Consider the following 24,326-nt stretch of genomic DNA (forward strand, 5'->3'; position numbering starts at 1 on the left):
TTGCAGGGAACTAGGCTGTAGTGGACACGGGGGCGAGGCCCAGACCAAAGGCAGTGTATGAGAGGTTCAGGAGGATGAAGCCAAAGGATTTTTTGGAGACCACTGACCCGATGATAGCCGAGGGATGGATTAAATCCATCGAAGTGATTTTTGCATTTATGGAACTGCAAGATGGAGATAGGGTCAGGTGTGCCACATTCCTTCTGACAGGGGACGGCAGACTGTGGTGAGAAAGTGCGTCTGTGTCGGTTAATTTGCAGACTTTGACTTGGAACGATTGCAAGGAGGTCTTTTACTCCAAGTACTTCACTGAGGAAGTACGCTCCAGATTGACTAGGGAGTTCATGACGGTGCGACAGGGAGACAGCAGCGTGGCAGACTTCGTCAGGAAGTTCGAAAGGGGTGTCACTTTGTACCCCTGGTTGCGAATAATGCCCGGGAGAAGCTGAGGCATTTTATGGATGGGTTACGACCGATCTTGCGCCGTGAAGTCAGGGTTGCTGGTCCTATTACCTATGTCGTTGCCGTATCTAGAGCCTTGGCGGCAGAGCAGGACCAAAGGGATATCGAGGGTGATAGGCAGGGAAAGAGGCCCTATCAGGCACCTCAGGAGCAGCAGCAGCAGAGAACCCATTTTAAGAGGCCTTTCCAGTGGCAGTAGGGGAAGAGGCCATTTCAGGGACCGTCGAAGAACAAGGGTCCTATTCCTCAACAGATGGCTCCTCAGAGGCCCGTTGAGTACCCAGTGTGCCCGAAGTGCAACCGCCAGCATCCGAGACAGTGTTTATATGGATCGGGCAAGTGCTTCAAGTGCGGAGCCAGCGATCATATGCTGAAGGACTGCCCACAGTGGAGGTAGCCGACCCAGGGTAGAGTGTTCGCCATGCAGGCAGAGGAGGCGAACCCAGACACGACCCTGCTGACTGGCAACCAATTTAATTCAGCACCGCATTATTTTTGCTATGCATGTTTCGAATTTTATTTGGGATAATTAATGTGCTAGCAGAATTTTGGTGACTTGGGTAAAGATTTTTCTACTATGTTTGAGGATTAAGATTAGAATTTTTGGGATATAAGTTTTTGTGTTGTACTAACGTCTCTCAGGAAATATTTTCATAAATATTTTTGGAATGGACTGGCTGACGAAGAACAGAGTTCTTATCGATTTCCAGAAAAGGTCAGTATTGGTAAGACTTTTAGGCATGGAACAGTTTCTCTTTGAGCTAGCTGGATGGAGGAGTTTCCCTCGCATGATCTCTTACATGCAGGCGCGGAGACTTATGCACGAGGGTTGTCAGGCTTTCTTGGCCAGCATTGTGTCTGCACCTGACGTATCCTGTAATGCCCGAGATTTTGATTCTGTTAATCTAATATTATTGATTATGAACTGATATGATTAAAGACGGGTCATTCCGAGACCAGATTGGACAAAGCATATGAGTGGTGCAATTGTTGGACAGAACTATTGGCGCCCGAGCAGTAGAAAATGACCGCCCGAGGGCCAATGTTCAGCAAGGATGGTTCTTGGACAGAGAGTCTGGCGCACGAGCGGTATTTTTTGACCGCCCGAGCGCCAGTGTTCAATAGAAATATGCTTCGGAGAGAAGATGTGGCGCCCGGGCAGTACTTTTGACCGCCAGAGCGCCAATGATTAATTGTGCGGACAGAACATTCCGCGCTCGGGCGGTAATTCTCGACCGCCCGAGCGCCGCCTGAAAGTTGTGAAAAAGGATGACACGTATCATTAACATGCAACTGATATATATATATGTATCATTCCTTCAAATTCAGAAAGAAACAAAGAAAAGGAACGAGAAAGGCTGGCGAAAATCCTTTACAAAGAAAAGGAACGAGAAAGGCTGGCGAAAATCCTTACGCCTTTATATTTCAATCCGTCCGTTAGATTTTGAATCCGACTTCAGTACCGTGTTCCTACCGACAAGAGCTTCAACTGGCCGTAAGTTTTATTATGTTTTGATACCGTTTGGAATTGTGATATTGAAGGAATCAGATATGATTCTTATATGATGTTTTTGATGTGTTAGACATCGTATAATCGAAACCGGATTGAAGAACGGATACCGTATAGAATTGTTATGATTTTCTGAGTTGATTTGATTGAGAGTTGATATCGGATTTGTGTTGTATCGATTATGAGATGTTGGAATGGATATCTGATTGATTTATATTGCTGGGTATATTGAGATTGTACAATTATACTGCTGAAACAGAATTTGATTGAGTTCTGATTATATCCAGTATTGATTGAGTGGGGTATTGATATTGTATTCCTCGTTATTGTCATTGTCAGATTGAGTATTGACAGATTTGAGTTCGAGACTTCGACAGATTCAGACTGAAAGAAAGAAGGAAAGGTATAAATCAATGTTGATTCGGGATTGCACAACTCGAGTTAGATTAACTGGAGTTTCCCAAAATCACATACTAAATGATTATTGCATTGATATTTGCAATTCTTGATATTGATATGCTTAGTCTATTGATCTATAGCAAAGCATGAGTTAGAGTTGGGCAGATCCGCCTAGTCTTTGGCAGAATCGCCATGGCAGAACCGCCAAGGAACTGGACTTTTGGATATATATCGATATACTGAGGAGAAGACCGACTCCTATTGCAGATCTTCGATATAGACCGCCAAAGTCTGGGACTAAGAACGTACCACCAGCTAGCTGAGGTAAAGTAGATGGGAGAACATTGCGTTTTTATTCAGATCGGGATCCCTAGATTAGAGATGAGTCGAGTCTGAGATGACGAGTCTAGAGTTGATTTACAGTTTTATATCGAGACGTGTCTTTCAGATTTGATACATGCTATTGATATGTGTTTCATGCTTTCATATATATTTTTTTATATGACTGCATGTTTACATTGTTTATACTGGGATTGTATTTCTCACCTGAGTTATCCGGCTGTTGTCTTGTTTGTATGTGTGCATGACAACAGGTGGGGCAGGATCAGGATCAGGAAGAGGATGAGAGATTACGATTAGCGTGGAGATCCGGACTTAGAGTAGAGTGATTTTCAGTACTTGATGTAGTGGCTGAACTCTAGTTGCGATAAACATATGTTGTACATGATCTGTACTTTATGTTGATATTTATATCAGAGTGATTACTTTACGTTTCCGCATTTGCATTTAAAAAAAAAAATTTATGTCTCACATTTCTTAATTGTTATGTTGATTCTTAATAATGATTAAGAAGACGAATTAGGTTCGGGTCCCCACAGCAGGTGGTATCAGAGCAGTAGGTACCTTTAGACTTAAATAGGAGCTGGTGAGCGGGGTAGAATGAGTTTTCTTCCTTGCTTTTACATGCTAGCAATCTATTATGACTTACTGCTTTATATAATACATGCTTACTTGTTTATCTGATTTAATTTGGTAACGTGTATTATTGAGAATGAATCAGAACCGATTCTTGATCAGCAGTAAGATGATCAGAGGAGGACTGAAACAGGTTTGTCGTATTTGGTTACTAACCCTTTTGGTAATCAGATATGCCTACTCGAAGAATACCTGAACAGGGTAGTACATCTGCAAATCCGATGGATGTGACAACAACACCGATGGAAACACTGTTGAAAAGGTTTCAGTCATTTAAACCGCCAACCCTGAAAGGAACAGAGACTTCTGTTGACTGTGAGAGCTGGTTAGATGATATAGAGATGCTGTTTGATTCTCTGGATTACACAGATGAGCGACGAGTTCGACTGATTGGGCACCTAGTTGCATGATGTTGCAAAGAACTGGTGGATTACGACGAAGAGAGCATTGGAGTATCGAGGTACGACTATTACCTGGAATGTTTTTAAAGCTGAGTTTTATCAGAAATTTTTCCCAGTGTCGTACAGGAAAGACAAGGGGGCAGAGTTTGTCAATCTGAGGCAGGGTCAGTTGAACATCGAGGAATATGTGACCAAGTTCTCTACTTTGTTGAGATTTGCTCCACATGTTGCTGAAAGCGAGGAAGCTACTGCTGATCAGTTCATCAATGGCTTGAACCCCGAGATATTTACATTGGTGAACACAGGGCGATCGAATAATTTTACTGATGCCCTGAATAGAGCCAAGGGAGCTGAGGCCGGTCTGATGAGACAAAAAGGAGCTTCGTTTGTTCCTCCACCAACGAGGCCACAGCAACCTCCTCCCAGATTTGAGGGTGGTAGCAGCAGTGGTCGAAAGAAGGACTTCTTGAAAGCTAGAGGAAAGCAATTCAAGAAGTCAGAGAGCAGCTCTTCTAGCTCCGGTGGTGCCCGACAGAGCCAGAGCTATACTGAAGTGTATTGCAGGACTTGCAGAGGGAGACACCCGACTGAGCAATGCCAGGGAGTGACTGGTACTTGCAACATCTGCAGACAGTAGGGACACTTTGCTAGGGTGTGTCCCCAGAGAGGTTCCCAGAGATCACAGGGAGCGGAGTCATCTGGATCAGTGGCTCAGACAGGTGGGCGATCATCAGATGTTCATTCCTTTCAGCCACCACCGACTACTCCGTCACAGCAGAGGCCAGGAGGTAGCCAGACCGTGAGCCAGCCTCCTAGACAGCAGGCCAGAGTATTAGCTTTGACAGAGGAGCAGGCCCAGGAAGCACCAGATGATGTTGTTGCAGGTAACTGTTCTTTATGTGGTTATCCTGCTTATGTATTGATAGATACCGGTGCTTCTCATACATTTATTTCTGAGAGATTTGCATTGAGTCATGCATTGCCTATTGAGTCGTTATCATCTGTAGTGTCTGTCTCTTCTCCGTTGGGGACATGTTTGATTTCAGTGAATTCTGTTAAATATTGTTTACTACAGTATGACGGGCATGAGATTGAGCTAGATTGCATCGTACTTGGGTTGTCTGATTTTGACCGACTGTATTATCGGTATTGATATGCTTACCAAGTACAGAGCTACAGTTGATTGTTTCCACAAGATTGTGAGATTCAGACCAGATATGGCTATGAGTGGAAATTCTACGGTAAGAGTTCTAGATCTAGAATTCCTTTGATATCCGTATTGTCTATGACTCGATTGTTACAGGAAGGAGCAGAGGGATTCCTTGTCTATTAAGTTGATTTACTGAAATCGAGTCCATCCTTGGCTGAATTGCCAGTGGTTTGCGAGTTTGTTGATGTCTTCCCTAGATGAGATTCCGGGTTTGCCTCCGATTAGAGAGATAGACTTGAGTATTGAGTTGATGTCAGATACAGTTCCGATTTCGAGGGCTTCGTACAGAATGGCACCGATTGAGTTGAAAGAATTGAAAGAGCAATTGGAAGATTTACTGGCCAAGGGATACATTAGATCGAGTGTCTCGCCTTGGGGTGCTCCAGTATTATTTGTGAGGAAGAAAGACGGTTCTATGAGACTCTGTATTGATTATCGGCAACTGAACAAAGCTACGGTAAAGAACAAATACCCTTTGCCTCGTATTGATGATTTATTTGATCAGTTGCAGGATCTGAGATCTGGATATTATCAGCTGAGAGTCAGAGATTCTGATATCTCGAAGACAGCATTCAGAATCAGGTATGGACATTATGAATTTATTGTCATGCCGTTCGGTTTGACTAATGCTCCAGCTGTGTTTATGGGTCTGATGAACCGCATATTCCAGAGATACCTTGATGATTTTGTTATTATATTCATTGATGATATCTTGATTTATTCAAAGAATATGATTGAGCATGCTGAGCATTTGAGAACTGTATTGAAAATTCTGAGGGCTGAGAAACTGTATGCTAAACTCTCGAAATGCGAGTTTTGGTTGAGACAAGTTGTATTTCTGGGTCACATCATATCCGAGATGGTATATCAGTTGATCCCAGCAAGGTTGAGGCTGTGATTAGTTGGTCCGAGACCAATATCTGTGCCAGAGATACGTAGTTTTATGGGTTTGGCAGGTTATTATCATCGATTTATTAAATATTTCTCGAGTATAGCTAAACCTATTACTCAGTTGACTCAGAAGAATGCTCCATTTATATGGTCTGAAGACTGTGAGTCCAGTTTTCTTGAGTTGAAGAAGAGACTGACCAGTGCTCCGATCTTGACTATTCCATCAGGTACTGGTGATTTTGTTGTATATTGTGACGCTTCTCACAGAGGGTTGGGATGTGTTCTGATGCAGCGAGGCCATGTCATCGCTTATGCTTCAAGACAACTGAAGCCACACGAGACTCGCTATCCAATTCATGATCTTGAATTGGCAGCCATCATCTTTGCATTGAAGATATGGCGACACTATCTTTACGGTGAAAAGTTCGAGATTTATTCTGATCATAAAAGCTTGAAATATCTCTTTTCACAGTCAGAGTTGAATATGAGACAGCAAAGATGGCTTGATTTATTGAAAGACTTTGATTGTGAAATCAAGTACTATCCAGGGAAATCCAATGCAGCAGCAGATGCACTAAGTCGAAAGGTATGCTCTTTATCCTTATCGACGATTGGTGTTTCGAATTTGATAGAAGATTGCTGTTTGTCTGGATTGGTATTTAAGACAGATAGTAGACCACCGAGACTTTATGTTGTCCAAGTCGAACCAGAGCTGATTTTGAGAATTAAAGCGGCTCAGAAAGGTGATCAGAATGTGCAGAATTCGGTATCGATGGTCAGAGTAGGGCATCGATCAGAGTATCAGGTACGGGATAGTGTACTGTATGTGAATAATCGTCTTGTTGTGTTGAATGTTTCAGATTTGAAACGACAGATATTGTCAGAAGCGCATAGCAGTCGATTTAGTATTCATCCTTGTGGCAGAAAGATGTATAATGATTTGAAAAGACAGTTTTGGTGGAAACAGATGAAAGCTGATATTGCCGAGTTTTTATCAAAATGTCTGAATTGCCAGCAGGTGAAGCCCGAGAGAAAGAAACCAGGAGGATTATTACAGAGTTTATCTATTCCTGAATGGAAATGAGATCACATTTCCATGTATTTTGTGACGAAGTTACCGAGATCCTCCCGAGGTAATGATGCAATTTGGGTCGTGATTGACAGATTGACCAAATCAGCATGTTTCATTCCGTACAAGATGACGTACCGACATGACCAAATGGCAGAGATATATGTCAGAGAGGTGGTCAGATTGCACGGAGTGCCGAAGTCGATTGTTTCAGACCGTGATCCTCGGTTTACTTCGCACTTTTGGCAGAGTTTGCAGCAGGCTCTAGGTACGAAGTTACATCTGAGTACCACATATCATCCACAGACCGACGGACAGTCAGAGCGGACTATCCAGACACTGGAAGATATGCTGAGAGCTGTAGTGCTTGATTTTAGCACTACTTGGCAAGATGCATTGCCACTTAGTGAGTTCTCGTACAACAACAGCTATCAGACGAGTATTGAGATGGCTCCTTTTGAGGCGTTGTACTGGAAAGAAGTGCAGATCCCCTCTGTATTGGGATGATACCTCTGAGGTTCCTGAGATTGGACCTGACATGATCAGAAATATGACTGAGAAAGTGAAGCTAATACAGAAAAGAATGAAGGCAGCTCAAGACAGACATGCCAAATATGCCAATGTTCGACGTAGACCATTGGTATTTGAGGCAGGAAGACCGAGTATTCTTGAAGATTTCACCTTTCAGAGGAGTTGTCAGATTTGGCAAGAAAGGAAAGCTGTCTCCACGATATATTGGGCCGTATGAGATTCTCGAGAAGATAGGAGATCGTGCCTATCGACTCGCCTTACCGCCTTCTTTATCTGCGATACATGATGTCTTTCATGTATCGTTATTGCGAAAATATCTTTCCGATTGCTTCACATGTTATTCAGCCAGACGAGGCCGAACTGAACGAGACACTGAGTTATTTCGAGAAGCCGATCCAGATTCTCGATCGAAAGGAAAACAACTCAGAACGAAGACTATTCCGCTTGTGAAAGTTCAGGGGAGTCGTCATGGCATCGAAGAAGCTACTTGGGAAACAGAGTCAGACATGAGACAGAGATTTCCCGAGTTATTTCACTGATGTGAAGTATTGTGATTCAGCTTCTGTTATACATTTCTTTCTTATATGATTTGATTGCCTGTGATTTCGGGGACGAAATCAGATCTTAGGGGGGAGAAATGTAATGCCCGGGATTTTGATTCTGTTAATATAATATTATTGATTATGAACTGATATGATTAAAGACGGGTCATTCCGAGACCAGATTGGACAAAGCAGTATGAATGGTGCAATTGTTGGACATAACTATTAGCGCCCGAGCGGTAGAAAATGACCGCCCGAGCGCCTATGTTCAGCAAGGATGGTTCTTGGACAGAGAGTCTGGCGCCCGAGAGGTAGTTTTTGACCGCCCGAGCGCTAGTGTTCAATAAAAATATGCTTCGGATAGAAGATGTGGCGCTCGGGCGGTAGTTTTTGACCGCCCGAGCGCCAATGATTAATTGTGCGGACAGAACATTCCGCGCCCGGGCGTTAATTCTCGACCGCCCGAGCGCCGCCTGAAAGTTGTGAAAAAGGATGACACGTATCATTAACATGCAACTGATATATATTATGTATCATTCCTTCAAATTCAGAAAGAAACAAAGAAAAGGAACGAGAAAGGCTGGCGAAAATCCTTACTCCTTTATATTTCAATCCGTCCGTTAGATTTTGAATCCGACTTCAGTACCGTGTTCCTACCGACAAGAGCTTCAACTGGACGTAAGTTTTATTATGTTTTGATACCGTTTGGAATTGTGATATTGAAGGAATCAGATATGATTCATATATGATGTTCTTGATGTGTTAAACATCGTATACTCGAAACCGGATTGAAGAACGGATACCGTATAGAATTGTTATGATTTTCTGAGTTGATTTGATTGAGAGTTGATATCATATTTGTGTTGTATCAATTATGAGATGTTGGAATGGATATCTGATTGATTTATATTGCTGGGTATATTGAGATTGTACAGTTTTGCCGTTGAAACAGAATTTGATTGAGTTCTGATTATATCCAGTATTGATTGAGTGGGGTATTGATATTGTATTCCTCGTTATTGTCATTGTCAGATTGAGTATTGACAGATTTGAGTTCGAGACTTCGACAGATTCAGACTGAAAGAAAGAAAGAAAGGTATAAATCAATGTTGATTCGGGATTGCACAACTCGAGTTAGATTAACTGGAGTTTCCCAAAATCACATACTGAATGATTATTGCATTGATATTTGCAATTCTTGATATTGATATGCTTAGTCTATTGATCTATAGCAAAGCATGAGTTAGAGTTGGGCAGATCCGCCTAGTCTTTGGCAGAATCGCCATGGCAGAACCGCCAAGGAACTGGACTTTTGGATATATATCGATATACTGAGGAGAAGACCGACTCCTATTGCAGATCTTCGATATAGACCGCCAAAGTCTGGGACTAAGAACGTACCACCATCTAGCTGGGGTAAAGTAGATGGGAGAACATTGCGTTTTTATTCAGATCGGGATCCCTAGATTAGAGATGAGTCGAGTCTGAGATGACGAGTCTAGAGTTGATTTACAGTTTTATATCGAGACATGTCTTTCAGATTTGATACATGCTATTGATATATGTTTCATGCTTTTATATATATGTTTTTATATGACTGCATGTTTACATTGTTTATACTGGGATTGTATTTCTCACCGGAGTTATCCGGCTGTTGTCTTGTTTGTATGTGTGCATGACAACAGGTGGGGCAGGATCAGAATCAGGAAGAGGATGAGAGATTACGATTAGCGTGGAGATCCGGACTTAGAGTAGAGTGATTTTCAGTACTTGATGTAGTGGCTGAACTCTAGTTGCGATAAACATATGTTGTACATGATCTGTACTTTATGTTGATATTTATATCAGAGTGATTACTTTACGTTTCCGCATTTGCATTTTTAAAAAATTTATGTCCCACATTTCTTAATTGTTATATTGATTCTTAATAATGATTAAGAAGACGAATTAGGTTCGGGTCCCCACATACCCACTCCGTCAATAGCTGATGTACCAATGGTCAGAGATTTTCCTGACGTCTTTCTGGATGACGTCACAGGCCTCCCACCAGAGAGAGAGGTGGAGTTTTCAATTAACCTTGTGTCAGGCACCGTGCCAATCTCTAAGACACCGTACCGTTTAGCTCAAGTTGAGATGTTAGAGCTCAAGCAGCAGATTCAGGAGCTCCTAGACAAATAATTCATCCGCCCTAGTTTTTCACCATTAGGCGCACCAGTGCTCTTTGTGAAGAAGAAAGACGGGAGCATCAGGCTATGTATCGATTACCGAGAACTGAACAAGGTAATGATCAAAAATAAATACCCACTTCCAAGAATCTAGGACTTGTTCGATCAATTGCAGGGAGCCACAATGTTCTCTAAGATAGATATTCGGTCGGGGTATCATCAGCTGAAGGTAAAGGATGCCGATGTTAATAAGACAGCCTTCAGGACTAGATATGGGCACTACGAGTTCTTAGTAATGCCGTTTGGACTGACGAATGCTCCAGCGATTTTCATGGACTTGATGAATCGAGTATTCTAACCCTACCTAGATCAGTTCGTCATAGTGTTCATTGACGACATTCTCATTTACTCGAAGAGCCATAGGGAGCATGTTCAGCATTTGAGTACAGTGATGCAGGTTTTGCAGAGGCACAAGTTGTTTGCAAAATTCAATAAGTGTGAATTCTGGTTGGAGAAGGTAGCATTTTTGGGTCATATAATATCTAGCAGTGGTATCGAGGTGGATCTAGCTAAGGTAGCAGCAGTTAAGGAATTGGTTGAGCTGAAGAATGCGTCAGAGATTCGCAGTTTCCTAGGCCTAGCAGGCTACTACAGGAAATTTATTCAGGGATTTTCTTTGATAGCAGTGCCACTCACTTCATTGACTAAGAAGAATGCTAAATTAGTTTGGAGTGACGAGTGTCAGAAGAGCTTTGATACTTTGAATCTAGCTCTTATTTCAGCGCTAGTGTTAGCCATGCCAGCAAGGCAAGGCAATTTTGTGCTATACACCGATGCCTCTAAGCTCGGTTTAGGCGCAGTTTTGATGCAGCATGTTCGGGTCATAGCTTATGCCTCTAGATAGTTGAAGGTGCATGAGAACAACTAGCCGACCCATGATCTTGAGTTAAGCGATGTCATTTTTGCGTTGAAGATATGGAGACATTATTTGTATGGTGAGAAATGCCAAATATTTACCGATCACAAGAGTCTCAAATATTTCTTCAAGCAGAAAGAGCTGAACATGAGACAAAGACGGTGATTGGAGTTGGTAAAAGACTACGATTGTGAAATTAGCTACCATCCGTGGAAAGCTAATGTCGTGGCAGATGTTTTAAGTAGAAAAGTTGCAGTCGTAGCTCAGTTGTCAGTGCAGAGATCTCTTCAGTCAGAGATTCAGAGATTTGGGTTAGAGGTTTATCCTAAGGGCAGAGCTCCTAAGCTGTCTAATCTGACAGTTCAGTCTTCGTTGCTTGACCGAATCCGTGCATGTCAGTCTTCAGATGGGCAGTTGCAGAAATGGTGACTGAAGGATGAAGCCAAGGGCAGTTACTTTACACTGTGTCAGATGGTATTGTGAAGTACAGAGGGAGGATGTGGGTGCCTAGTGTTGATTCGATCAGAGAGGATATTCTGACAGATGCACATGCATCTCTGTATTCTATCCACCCAGGAGGTACCAAGATGTACAAGGATTTGCAGATTTTGTATTGGTGGCCATGTATGAAGCGAGACATCCGCCGATTTGTGTCTGAATGTCTCATTTGTCAACAAGTGAAGGCAAAGCATCAGAGGCCAGCAGGAATGCATAAGCCACTCCCTATCCCTGAGTGGAAGTGGGAGAATATCACCATGGATTTCGTTGTTGGTTTGCCAAGGTCAGTCAGAGGATTTAATACTATTTGGGTTATATTGGATCGACTTACTAAGTCGGCACACTTCTTTCCGGTGAAGACGACTTTCTCCATGACGCATAAACGACTTTCTGCATGACGCATTATGCGGAGCTCTATATCAGGGAGATAGTTCGATTGCACATGATCCCAGTTTCTATTTTGTCCGACAGGGACCCGAGATTTACATCGTCCTTCTAGAGGAGTTTGCAAGCAGCCATGGGGACGAAGTTTCTATTCAGTACAGCTTTCCACCCTCAGACAGATGGCCAGTCTGAACGAGTGATTCAGATTTTGGAGGATTTGTTGCGAGCCTGTGTGATCGATTTCCATGGGAATTGGGAATCGAAGCTACCTATAGTGGATTTTACTTAAAACAACAATTTCCAATCATCTATCGGTATGGCTCCCTACGAGGCATTGTATGGAAGGAAGTACAGATCACCGGTTCATTGGGATGAAGTCGGTAAGAGATCAGAACTTGGTCCAGAGATTGTTCAGCAGACTGCAGACGTAGTGGTCAAGATCCAAGAAAGGATGAAAACCGCCCAGAAGTCGTCAGAAGAGCTACACTGACAAGAGGAGAAGGGACCTAGAGTTTGCCGTAGGTGATCACGTTTTTGTAAAGATAGCACCCATGAAAGGTGTTACGAGATTTGGGAAGAGAGGCAAACACTGTCCGAGGTTTATTGGACCGTTTGAAATTCTTGACCGAGTTGGGACACTAGCTTATCGTGTTGCCCTCCAGTCGAATCTGGCCGGGGTACACAATGTGTTCCATGTCTCGATGCTGAGGAAGTACCTAGCAAATCCCTCGCATGTTTTGAGTTATGAGCCGTTGCAGCTTGTTCCAGATCTGTCATATGAAGAAGACCTGTCCAAATCCTAGACAGACAGGAGCGGAGACTTCGGAACAAGGTGACCAAGTTGGTCAAAGTCCGATGGCTGAATCAATCAGTAGAGGAGGCCACTTAGGAGATCCGAGGCAGATATGAGGAACCGCTACCCAGAACTGTTTGGTAAGTTTAATTTCGAGGACGAAATTTATATAAGTGGGGGAGGAACTGTAGAGCCCAAATTTAGTACACGTAAAACGCATGCATTTATTTAAATTGTTAAATTATTTATTTAAGTTTAAAATGATTTTTTTAGAGATGCATAATTTATTTAAATGTATTTTTTAAAATTATTTATGTTTATGTGATGCACGTTAATTGTTTTCTTGTGTTTCATTTATCAGGAGATTATTCGATGCGGGAATTGAGGAAAAGAGACCGGTGACGATTTTTTGCAATTTTAAAATATGGTATTTTATTTTTAGTTAGGATTGGAGCATTTTAAATGATTTATTAAGTTTTAAGCATTTTAAAGCTTTAATTATTTATTTAGTGATTTTAGAATTTTAAAACTTTTAAAGTTAGCATTTGTGTGTTTTATTTTGTTAATTAGAGGAATTTGTAAAAATAGGGAGGATCAACTTTTTGATTAACACTTTTATTTTAATCAAACATTTTATTACCCCTAATTAAATATAAACACACACACACACACATTTTTTAACACACACACTTACACGAAAACAGACAACACACACATACACATTTCATTTTCATAATTTTGAGAGCAAACTTAGTGTTCCTTGAGCCTCCCAACAGCCGCCCCCTCCTTTGAATTATTCCAGCAATTCTCGGTGAGTTTTCTTCAAGAAAATCGTGTCACGTTCGTCCCGGATCAACCCTCGCATCTTTCCCTGCTTCGGTGTCGTCGTTTCTGTAACGTTAAATATCAAAAGGCATGTATATTCTTTCATTTATGCATCGATCTCGTCATAGTATTTGTTTTTATGTTTATTATGTGTAAAAATCTATGTATGTTGTGAAAAGTTTGAGCAAAAACTTGTTGGATCGATTTTGAAAGGATTTTAGATCTGAAAACTCGAAATTTGCTGTCATTTTAAAAACTGCGAATTCTCGGTCGATTTTATGAAAAAATACATATAAATTGTAGAACTTTTTGATACCTTCAATTTGACATTAAATTCGAAATATTTGGATAAGAAAAGAGTGAGTTATGATTGTTTTCGTGGGACTGCTCAAACCGCGATTTTCTGAAAATACGTTCTTGATGTGTTCTTGAAGTTTTATTGTTGCAGGCTTCGTTGGAGATCGACGGCTGATCGCTACTGCATTTAAGTATGTTGAGTATGATGTTGGGAAGGTTTTTGGTGTCAAATATAGTGTTCACGGATTGGGTTGCGTTGTTTGTGATGCGTAGTTGTTTTGGGGCGTTTGTTAGAGTTTTAATAAGTGTCTTAGCATCTTAGGATGAGTCTTGAGGTGTTGGGTCAAGGTCCTTATGATCGAGTGAGTAGGATTAAGTCACAAGTGTAGGGAATTTCGTTTGTTCACAATTCCAGCATCTACACAGACCCCTTCCCGGACCCCGACACGAAGTCCGTGCACTTTTTCCTTCAAAATGCAAATTTCCAGCACCTACAAGGACCCCGACACGGACCCTTACATGGGGTCCATGTCCTTTTAAAAATATATATATATATATATATATTTAAAAAAAATTCTTTTTTTTTGGTTGTTTTGGGGTTTGATGTCATGATTTAGTACGATGATTAAACAAGGTCAAGTCCCGAGAGATTTAGAATGTCATAAGGAAATTTGTCATTTTTGGGTGTGAGCATGGTTATACGTCAAAGCTATGAAAGATAAGTGTTTGAACTCATGTTAGTGTGCAGCAGTGGCCCCAAGCGAGATCCCACGAATCCCTCAACGCCAAGTAAGTATGTTCGACGTGCAAAAGAAAATATTTTAAGTTTTTTAGGTATGCTAAATGTCTTGTGACCAAATTATGAACGGGTTTGGAAGTCGGTGAACATGGCCGAGGACCTCTCCACCCCGGTAAAGTATGAGCGGGTTTAGATCAGGACTGGAAAGCGGTAAAGTATGACCAGGGACCAATCCACCCAATAAATTATGAACGGGGATCTCATGTATGTGGTAGTGGACTTTCTCTGCCATCACAGTACTGTGGTTTAGTCTGATCACGTACATTTATGTATGAGTCACTTGCTTTGAAACATATCTCTACGCAAAATGATGTTACGTATGCTCAAGTATGTATGATGCAAGTATGTTTAAGAAAATTCTTATGATGATGGCACGTCTACGTTTATGCTACTACGTTCATGTTTCAAGTACGTTTATGCTATTACGTTCAAGTTTCAAGTATGTACGTCTTATTTTAAAGGTGCATGTGGTTTTATTACGTATTACTTGTTATTTTCAGTTTATGCATGTTGAGTCGTTAGACTCACTAGACTTGATCGATGCAGGTGAGGATGAATTTGAGGAGACGAGAGGTGAGGACCAATGAGCTGGCTTGGACTGAGCGGGAGGATAAACCCGAGGATCGCCCATGTTTTTAAGTTTTTATGCAATGCTTCAACTACTCTGATTTTACGTTTTGGTTTATGATGTTTAAACAAGTATTTTTCTTTAGCAAACTTTATATGTGATATATCTTATTGCAAATATTTTTGGTTGGACAGTTTATTTATGCTCACAATTTTAAAGTTTATTTTATATTTAAGAATTATTTTTCTGCAAATATTTTTGGTTGGACAGTTTATTTATGATCACAATTTTAAAATTTATTTTATATTTAAGAATTATTTTTCCGCAAATTTCAAGTAGTTCAAAATACGGTACGTTACATTATGTTCTTGTGGCTCCTGCACACCGACTTCCTTAAATGACCAAATGATTGCTGTTTTTGGAAATATGCTTTGGGAAATTGCTGAAATATTTTAATATAATAATTGGATTTGATTTGTTAATGAGCTAGCAATAGTGTTATTTTATATTCGTGCAGATTCATCTCCTTCGCTCCACCAGTGACACTCGCTTTATTTTTTTAAATAATTTAATAATATTTAAATATGTTCAGCATTTTGTTAAATTGTGTTATTGGACATTGCAGCCATTTATACGACAATTTAACAGTGTTTCCTATTGCGTCATCTCTGTATTTATTTGTTCTTTCTTTTTTTTTCCCCTAGCCCAATATCTATATTTAATATCTACTTTTGTAATGATTCCACCATTACAGGTTAGAAATTTATCATGATTTTTACTCTTGCTCGGGGTTACATTGCTTCTTTTTGTTTCAATTCACTTGATTATACTTGTAATTAATATCTTGGTTATGTTATATATCAGGAAAAGAGTACAAAATTTTGAGCAATGAGGGAAAAAAAAGACCACATTCACAAAATGAGCCGGAGAGGTTATGCTTGTTTGACTCATATTATGGTAAATATTATATTTTAATATTTTCTAATTTAATTAATAAGTAATGGTATATATACATCTTTTGAATTTATATATTTCTATATTTAAAGAGAAGACAACTCAGGGAGATACAAAAATTACAAGATCACAAGTTTGGATTGAAGGGCACAAGAAAAAAATGGGGAACCTATTACTCAAGCTGTTGGAGAGAAAATGGTAATAGAATTATGTCTTTTATATTTGCATTATATCCTAAAAAAAAATGACCAACATAAATTTATTATTTTCCCAAAAATTATCTTTGTTATTTGCATAAACAAATACAAGAAAGTCCAACTGAATCTCAAAACACAACTAACATTGCTGATGATGCAATTAGCCTTGTGTTTGGCAAAGAAACTCGGGATAGAGTGCGTGGGATGCGCTCTGAAGTTACATCATCAAAAGTTGGAGCTTATGTACAGCAAAATGGCACTGTTAAACAACTTTAAGATATGGTGCATAACCTTCAACAAGAGATGCAAGAAATGAAGTCCATATTTTTACAAAGTATGAGACAACAAAATCAACAAGAGCAGGTTAGTAATTAAATAACATACAAAATCAGTTTGATATATTGTACACTTAAATGCTTTTGGATTATCATGAAGACATGCTTTGATACAATTTGTTTGTAAACTTAGGTTGCTAGTGGTGGCATTGGTAGCGGTATTGGGAATAAAGTTGGTAGCAATAGTGATATCAATATTGGTGCAAAGAAAATTTTTAATTTTGATAATGTTAAAAAACATCTTGCTACAGCTCAGGTAACTATCTTAAAATTATGTGTTTCTAAACTACAAGATTTTTACAAAATAGGAATTGTAAAATTAACAAATTTGTATTGTTTATATGCAGTCAAATTTGAAGAATGTGAGTTGTGGAGATATATGTGCTAATATTAAATGTAAGTTGCTTCATTGGTCTATTGATGGATTAGTTGTTGCAGAAGGTCGAATTGCATCTACAGATCCAAACACAAAAGTGCATCATGTTGTTCTTGGTAGATCTTGTTGGAAAGTTTGGATTGATAAGGTTTTGGTAGAGAAGGTGGATCTAATTCGACCAAATGATGAAATGCAGTTTCTCAATGACGCAATAGGAAGCACGATCGCATGGTTATCTAAATTTGTAGTATTGTGTGATTGATATAGATTCTACATATTTCTGTGGATTGAAAATTTAATTATTGGTATGTTCTAGCTATTTTCTGACAGATTTTGTATCTTGAGACTTTCTGTTTTGGTAAATATGATGTAAAAAGAATGACTTTTATTAATTTTGTGTGTGGATTATACTTAAATTTGCACTAAATTTATTGTACAAAATCGATTTCTCATTTATGTGAAAAATCGAGTTCTCTGTGTTCCAAGCTCCGCGGCGCTATAGATACAATTATTCGCAGCATGCCGTGCGTACTGTCGATTCTCCTATCCACGACGTGACATGCGCGCTGTCGATTCTTGTATCAACGACGTATAATGCGAGCTATAGACACATATATTCGCAGTGTGCGATGCATGCTGTCGATTCCATATATTCGCAACGTGCGATGCATGCTGTCGATTCTACTATCCACGACGTATATTTGCAGCGTGCGATGCGTGCTGTCGATTCCATATATTCGCAGCGTGCGAGGCGTCCTGTCGATTCAACTATCCACGACGTGCGGTGCATGTCGTCGATTCTTGTATCAACGACGTGCGGTGCACGCTGTCAATACCACTATTCGCAGCTAGCATTGTACGCTGTTAATACCTATGACTTTCAACAGCTTTTAACTGTGCAACATGCAATGCACGCTCCGAAAAGCCCATTTGCGCGCTGCTGAAAGTCATTTTTGTTGAAGTGACTTTCGTGTCCATGCCAGATCTCATATGGTGTTTTCAAATGATTCTTATTAATCATTGATCTGTTCTGAATGTAACATGCTGTGTTTACTACTTCTGCCCAAAACCTCTGAGAAATACCCGAATCAGCAAGCATTGTTCTAGCGGCTTCTTTAAGGGTCTGATTTCCTCTCAGCTACACCATTTTGCTGAGGAGTTCTTGCTGCTGACAGCTCATGCTTAATGCCAATATTTTCTCAAAATTGTGAAAGATTTTGATTGATGAATTCTGTCCCTCGATCATACTTTATTCGATCAATCCCAACTGATTTTTCATTAATAGTCTTTTGAAAAGCTTAATCAGTTGTGCAGCAGTTTAGTCTTTGATTTTGAAAAAGATAACCTAAGTAAATCTTGAAAAATCATCCACGAATACTAAGGTGTATTTCATTCCCCCTGAGCTCCTGACTGGTATAGGACCAAAAAGATCCATTTGTAGCAGTTCTAAGCATCGAGAAGATGATTTACAACCCTTGTTTTTAAATGAAGATCTTATTTGCTTACCAAACTGACATGCTGAACAAATTTTATCTTTTGAAAAAGCTATTTTGGGACAAACCAGTTACAATATCATGGTTACTCAGATAAGAAATAGATTTAAAGTTTAGGTGGTTCAACCTCTTTTGCCACAACCAGTTTTTAAAAGATTTGGAAGCTATAAAACAAACTGATGCATAAGGTTGATCAGTCCAACTGACTTTGTAGGTGTTCCTACAACGATTGTCAGTTAGGATGACCTCATCAATTGAGTCTCTAACTGGGCAAGTGTGTCTGTCGAACTGAACTGAGAATTCATTGTCACATAACTGACTGATGCTAATCAAGTTATATTTCAAATTCTCAACTAGTAAAACATATTTGATAGTGAAATTACCATGGATAAGCTTACCCTTACCCACAGTTTTACCTTTAGAGTTGTCTCCAAAACTGATGTTCAGACCAGTATATTTGATCAGTTGGGATAGCAAATTTGCATCCCCTGTAATATGACGCGAGCATCCACTATCCAGATACTAGGTTGATTCTTTTTTTGTACCTGTCACCTGCAATAACACACAATATATAATCTTGGCACACACATCTATTTGGATCCTAAACTGATTAGTCTTTTATGAACCCAGACTTGGACTGGTCTAACTGGCTTTCTAGTTGTTGTGTTCCAAATAGTTTTTCTCAGTTTGTGTGTGCTTGATGTGTAGTGTGCAGATGAAGAAATATGAGCTTTAGCCTTGTTCAACTGGTTGTTCAGCCGATATATTTTCTGAACTGGCTTACTGTTATAGTAATTGGAGTAGTCATTTGAATAGTTCATGTATTTATTGTTGAACATTTTTGGTTACTGACTTTGTAGGTCAGTTGAAATTTTTGGGCTATAACCAATATCATACTTTGTAGCCTTGTTCTTATTTTCAATATGCTGTAAAACTGGTTTACTTGGCTCAGTTTGTTCTTGTACCACAACTTATTTTACAAAGTGAATATATTTCCCTTTGTCAATATTCAGTTTGGCTGAGTATCATTGGTGAAAGTTTCATTTTGGTTGCTAAACCCTAAACCATTTTTATCAGTAACTGATTTTTGCTTATCTTATATTTCAGCTAGTGCAACAGATGATTTATTCCATGAATTAATAAGCTCGGTTTTCTTTGAATTCTCAAGCGTTAACTGCTGAATCATAGATTGATTCTTGCTTCTTTTAGCATTAGCTCAGCAATCTCTCGTTTAAGACTCAACAGATCAACTGATTCATCAGTTTCAGTTTAATCGTCTTTGGTATCAGTTTGCTTTGCTCTGGCCTTCTCAAAAGATAAGGCAAGCTTGTGATACTCGTTGACCATGTCGAAGTGTAGAAATAAGTTCATATCGTGTGAAGTCAGTTGAACTAAAGTTGAATACATATTGACTGGTTGACTCTAGTTCTGTGTTATCAGCCATCAGACACTTGACCTTCTCATCATCATCATCATTGGAGTAGCTCAAGCTCTCAGGTTCTGAATCATCACTGTCAGATAATTCCGCCCATTTGGACTTGCTTTCCTCTGCTAGAAGCACCTCATGTTTCTTTCTGTATGATTTCTTATCGTCCTTAGTTCTTCTCTTGTGCTCGTAAGATTTCTTTCCCTTTTCAGTTGAGCCTTGACTGTCCTTCTTTGGCTTAGGACAGTCAGCCATAAAGTGACTAGCTTTGCCACAGTTGTATCAAGCATTATGTTCTTCCTTGGAGTTACTTATCTGATATTGTCTTTGAATGTTTCCTTGATTTCTTTTCATAAATCTTTCAAACTTTTTGAAAAATAATTACATAGCGTCATTACTTAAGTGATCAGCAGATTTGTCAACTGAACCAGTTGGTTCCAGTTTTACAGTAGTTAGGGCAGTTGTAGCAACTGGTGTAGAAGATTCCCTTTCTCTGGTTTGCAACTCAAACTCGTAGTGCTTTTAAATCAGCAAATAAATCATGAAGTTTCACCTTGTTCAGGTCCTTTGATTCTCGCATTGCCATGGTCTTAACATCCCATTCCTTGGGAAGACCTCTGACTACTTTCAGTGATACTCTTTATTTGAATACACCTTTCCGAGTGCATTCAGTTTGTTTACTATGCTACTGATTCTTTCATCATATTCGTGCATGGATTCTCCAATCTTCATCTTGATATTGTCGAATATTTGAAGAGCAACAGATAGTTTATTCTCCGTGGTTTGCTAATTTTCTTCGTAGAGCTGAATCTGTTTCTCCCAGATTTTCTTAGCAGTCTTGCACATTTTTATTTTGCTGAAAGTGACTTTATCCAGCAGTGTTTGCCTTCAATTTTTTCATGGATCCGTCTGTAATAACGTACCACATGTCATCGTCTTGTGCAGCTAGATGAGCTTGCATTTTGATTTTCCAATCATCAAAATCTTCTCTGGAGAACATTGGAATTTTGTTGAATGAAGACATGATAATCAGTTTGTATATAGGAATATTCAGGAACAAGATTCAACTGCTCTGATACCACTTGATATGATCGGGTAAAGGTGAAAGAGTGTTTAGAAGGGGGGTTGAATAAACACTAACAATTTTCACAACTTTTTATCGATTTATGAGTCATTTTAGTGATAAACTGATACTCGGGAATCTGGTAAGTCAATATCAATCAGTTAACAACAAACGTGCGGAAATAAATTGACTGATAGATAGCATAAAACTGAAATAAGAAGACACAAGATTTTTTGGATGTTCGAAGATTTAAAACACTCATATGTCACCCCTTCTATCACAAAGATAGGATATTCACTAAAAATCTTTGATCGGTACAAAGAGTTGTACAGACCCACTTCAGTTTTGGAGTTAACAATGCAAAACTGAAACTCTTAGTTACAAACTAGTTAACAGTACTCAATTGGACTGAAATAACTTAGCACAACTGATCTCTTCAACATCAAGTATTACAATAATGACAGTTTTTGCTTGTAAGCTCGAAGTATAGCCTTGAATGCTATGAATGTGTTGGAACTTTTCAAGTTCGCAATCTTGATTTTGATGATAACAAAACTTGTTAATTGTGTTACTAATAATCTACCTTAGTGTGCAACATCTAGGATCACTCACGAGATGTTTAGATCGCAAACTGAAGACCTAACTGATCGCAAAAAATAAATCAGTCTAACTGTTACGCCAATTGAGCAGTCCAGCTGATTGTCCAGTTGATAGGTGGTTCAGCAGGAGAACTTCAGAAGCCTGGTCAGCCAAAGGAGTGTTTAACTGATGAAGAAACCCAGGTGATCAGTTCAACTGAACAAGAGTGAAATCAGTTCAACTGACGACTCAATTGATTTCACCAGCCCTAACTGAAGATCAGATCAACTGACCAGTTCAAAGCATCAGTTAGAATCTTTCAGTTATGGATGAAGACAAGCTCTTTCAGTGGAGTCCAGCTGTATGTGAAGGTACAAAGCCTTTGTCCAATCCAATGACAATAATGGACGTTGCATCAGAGCATTAAAGACAAAGCGTTTCAGAAAGGACAGTCGAAAAGTCGAGACATAAAGTCCAATAAACGAATTCAAGATGCAACGGATACAATAAATGAGTCTCACTGTATGTTGTCTTCCCGACTATATAAAGATAAGATCAGTGAAGACTCAAATAATACAGAAATATACACCACTAGAAGAAGCTAAAGAAAAAGAACGAGATTCTATACACAAAGCTTCTTCAAAAGAGAAAAGAAAGGGCACAGCACATTGCACATCTGCTTTTAGAAACATTCAGCCCAGAGGGACACTTTAACATGTTATCTGCTTAGTTTAGAAGCCATTTTCCCTCAGTGTGTGAGAACATCCTTATTCAGTTCTTACACGCAAATTCTCTAAACCACTCAAATACAGTCTTGCACAACGACGTTAAAATTGTGTATGTTGTCTTTGACACATAGACGTTAAATAAGTGTTGCCTAGAAGGTGCTGCCTTCAGTCGTAGCTAGGAGTTTAGTTTAGGTAGTAGTGTAAGTCCTAGATGAGTGGGTTTGTACAAAGAGTTGTATAAATCAAAGTCTTCTAGTGGATCACCCGAGGCGGTAGAAAGGGTGACGTAGGAGCAGTTGAAGTCTCCAACATCCATAAACATATCTTGTGTATTTAACTGTTTAATTATTGTTTTCAAACTGTTTGGATCAGTTAGACTATCCGTCAGTTCAGTTGTAACCATAACTGAACTGATGAATGCAAAAACTAATCTACCCTTTTTCAGTTATTCAATTTACACAAGTTAAAATATTTTTTAATATAACAGTTTTCTTCACGAATGATTACTTCGAGTTTCTTCCGCATGGTTTTTAACCAAACTCGATTTAATTCATCGATGTTAATATTCTTAGAACACGAGCTATTGCAGCTCATTGGAGAATATTTTGTTTGAAGCATCCGAAAGATGCTCAGAAAACGATCCTTCAGAATGTATACAATAAGCGTGAACAATGATTTCACCAGAGTAAAAGCTCAGTGGAAAGAATAGTATATCGATCTGGTTGATTCAGAGTTGTGTTTTTCTCAGCTGCTTTTCTCTGCAATATATAGGCTTTGCCTCCAACGGTAATATTGAATGCGATTTGAAACTTTCTATCCGTTGTTTGCCACGTTAACATTCTTCTGACAATCGTACACTGCAGCTTTTGTAATCCCACTACTTGTTGCAGTCAGCTTTTGTATAGTTGTCGGTTGAACGTCCTTTTCCTTAACTGATGTGGTGTACAACTGAAAGATCAACTGATAGGATATAGCTGATAAGCTCACAACTGTTTGTAGTAACTGATCAGTCAGTTGTCTGCGTAGTTCAGTTTTCTAGTCCAGTTGCCTTTGAAAATATGCGTACTACCTTCAGTTAAGGGCAACTGATAGTTTGCGTATTTTAGATCAGATTCTATCATTCTTCTTGATCAGTTAGTTCAATATAATAAACGCTCAGTTTGTCAAACTTTCGAAATTCAGTTTCCAACAAAGTCTATATCTTCTTCTTGCATATCTCCAAGGAATTGACAGGATCCGTTGGTGCTCTTCCTGTCAATCTTGAAACCTGCATAATCTGTATCAGAATATCAAATAAAGTTAAAACTTGAGTCTTTGGGATACCAAGACCTACATTGATAGTTCTTTTAAGATATTTAAGGATGTGCATAGTTATAGTGTAATTTGAATGCTTTGGAGCATCTTGGAATCTAGCACAAAGATAGACTGCAAACATAATATCCAATCGAATAGAACTTAGATATAATACTGAACCTATGAGATCTTGATACATTTTTACCTTGACAAGAATTCCTCCTTCATCTTTACAAAACTTGATTGATGCGCTCAGATGCAATAGAGCATTTGCTTATTGCAAACTTCTTGATGAGCTCTTTGGTATAATTGTATTGATTGATAAAAATGGCTTTGTCTTGTTGTTTGATCTGAAATCCAAGGAAAAATGTATGATCGCCCATCTTGCTCATATCAAACTTTTCTTGTATAGGTTTAGAGGATTTCTCACAAAGTTTATGGTTAGTATAACCAAATATTATATCACCGATATATATTTGGACTAGCAAAATATTATCTCCCTTGTTAAATTTTAATGAGATCTTATCTACCGTTGTTCCTACCACAAAATTGTGATCAATTAAAAGTTTAAGGAGGCTATCATACCAACATTTAGGTGTCTGACTTAGTTCCTACAAAGCTTTATTTAGTTTAAAAACATAATTAGA

At 39.2% G+C, this 24,326-nt stretch overlaps 1 protein-coding gene across 2 annotated transcripts; it reads left to right on the forward strand.

The window, feature by feature from the left end:
• The first annotated feature begins 16,261 nt into the window (after positions 1-16,261).
• LOC142541629 (uncharacterized) lies at positions 16,262-17,455 on the forward strand. 2 transcript variants are annotated; one of them, XM_075648117.1, is made up of 4 exons: positions 16,262-16,387; positions 16,551-16,749; positions 16,855-16,977; positions 17,069-17,455. In XM_075648117.1, the coding sequence occupies exons 2-4, from the start codon at positions 16,666-16,668 to the stop codon at positions 17,357-17,359; spliced, it is 498 nt and encodes a 165-aa protein (XP_075504232.1). In that variant the 5' UTR covers positions 16,262-16,387; positions 16,551-16,665; the 3' UTR covers positions 17,360-17,455. The 2 variants fall into 2 exon arrangements, with proteins under 2 accessions (XP_075504232.1, XP_075504233.1); XM_075648118.1 differs by lacking the exon at positions 16,262-16,387 and having other exon boundaries at positions 16,492-16,749.
• Positions 17,456-24,326: the final 6,871 nt, after the last annotated feature.

Source organism: Primulina tabacum, chromosome 4 (genome assembly GCF_025594145.1).
Source record: "Primulina tabacum isolate GXHZ01 chromosome 4, ASM2559414v2, whole genome shotgun sequence".
Classification (NCBI taxonomy): Eukaryota; Viridiplantae; Streptophyta; class Magnoliopsida; order Lamiales; family Gesneriaceae; genus Primulina; species Primulina tabacum.

Bases quoted from the DNA above. Each gene is read 5' to 3' on its own strand.
- LOC142541629 (XM_075648117.1), top strand. From the start codon at position 16,666: ATGGTGCATAACCTTCAACAAGAGATGCAAGAAATGAAGTCCATATTT. The intron at 16,750-16,854 runs GTTAGTAATTAA...TTGTAAACTTAG, and splicing joins AACAAAATCAACAAGAGCAG to GTTGCTAGTGGTGGCATTGG. The intron at 16,978-17,068 runs GTAACTATCTTA...GTTTATATGCAG, and splicing joins AACATCTTGCTACAGCTCAG to TCAAATTTGAAGAATGTGAG.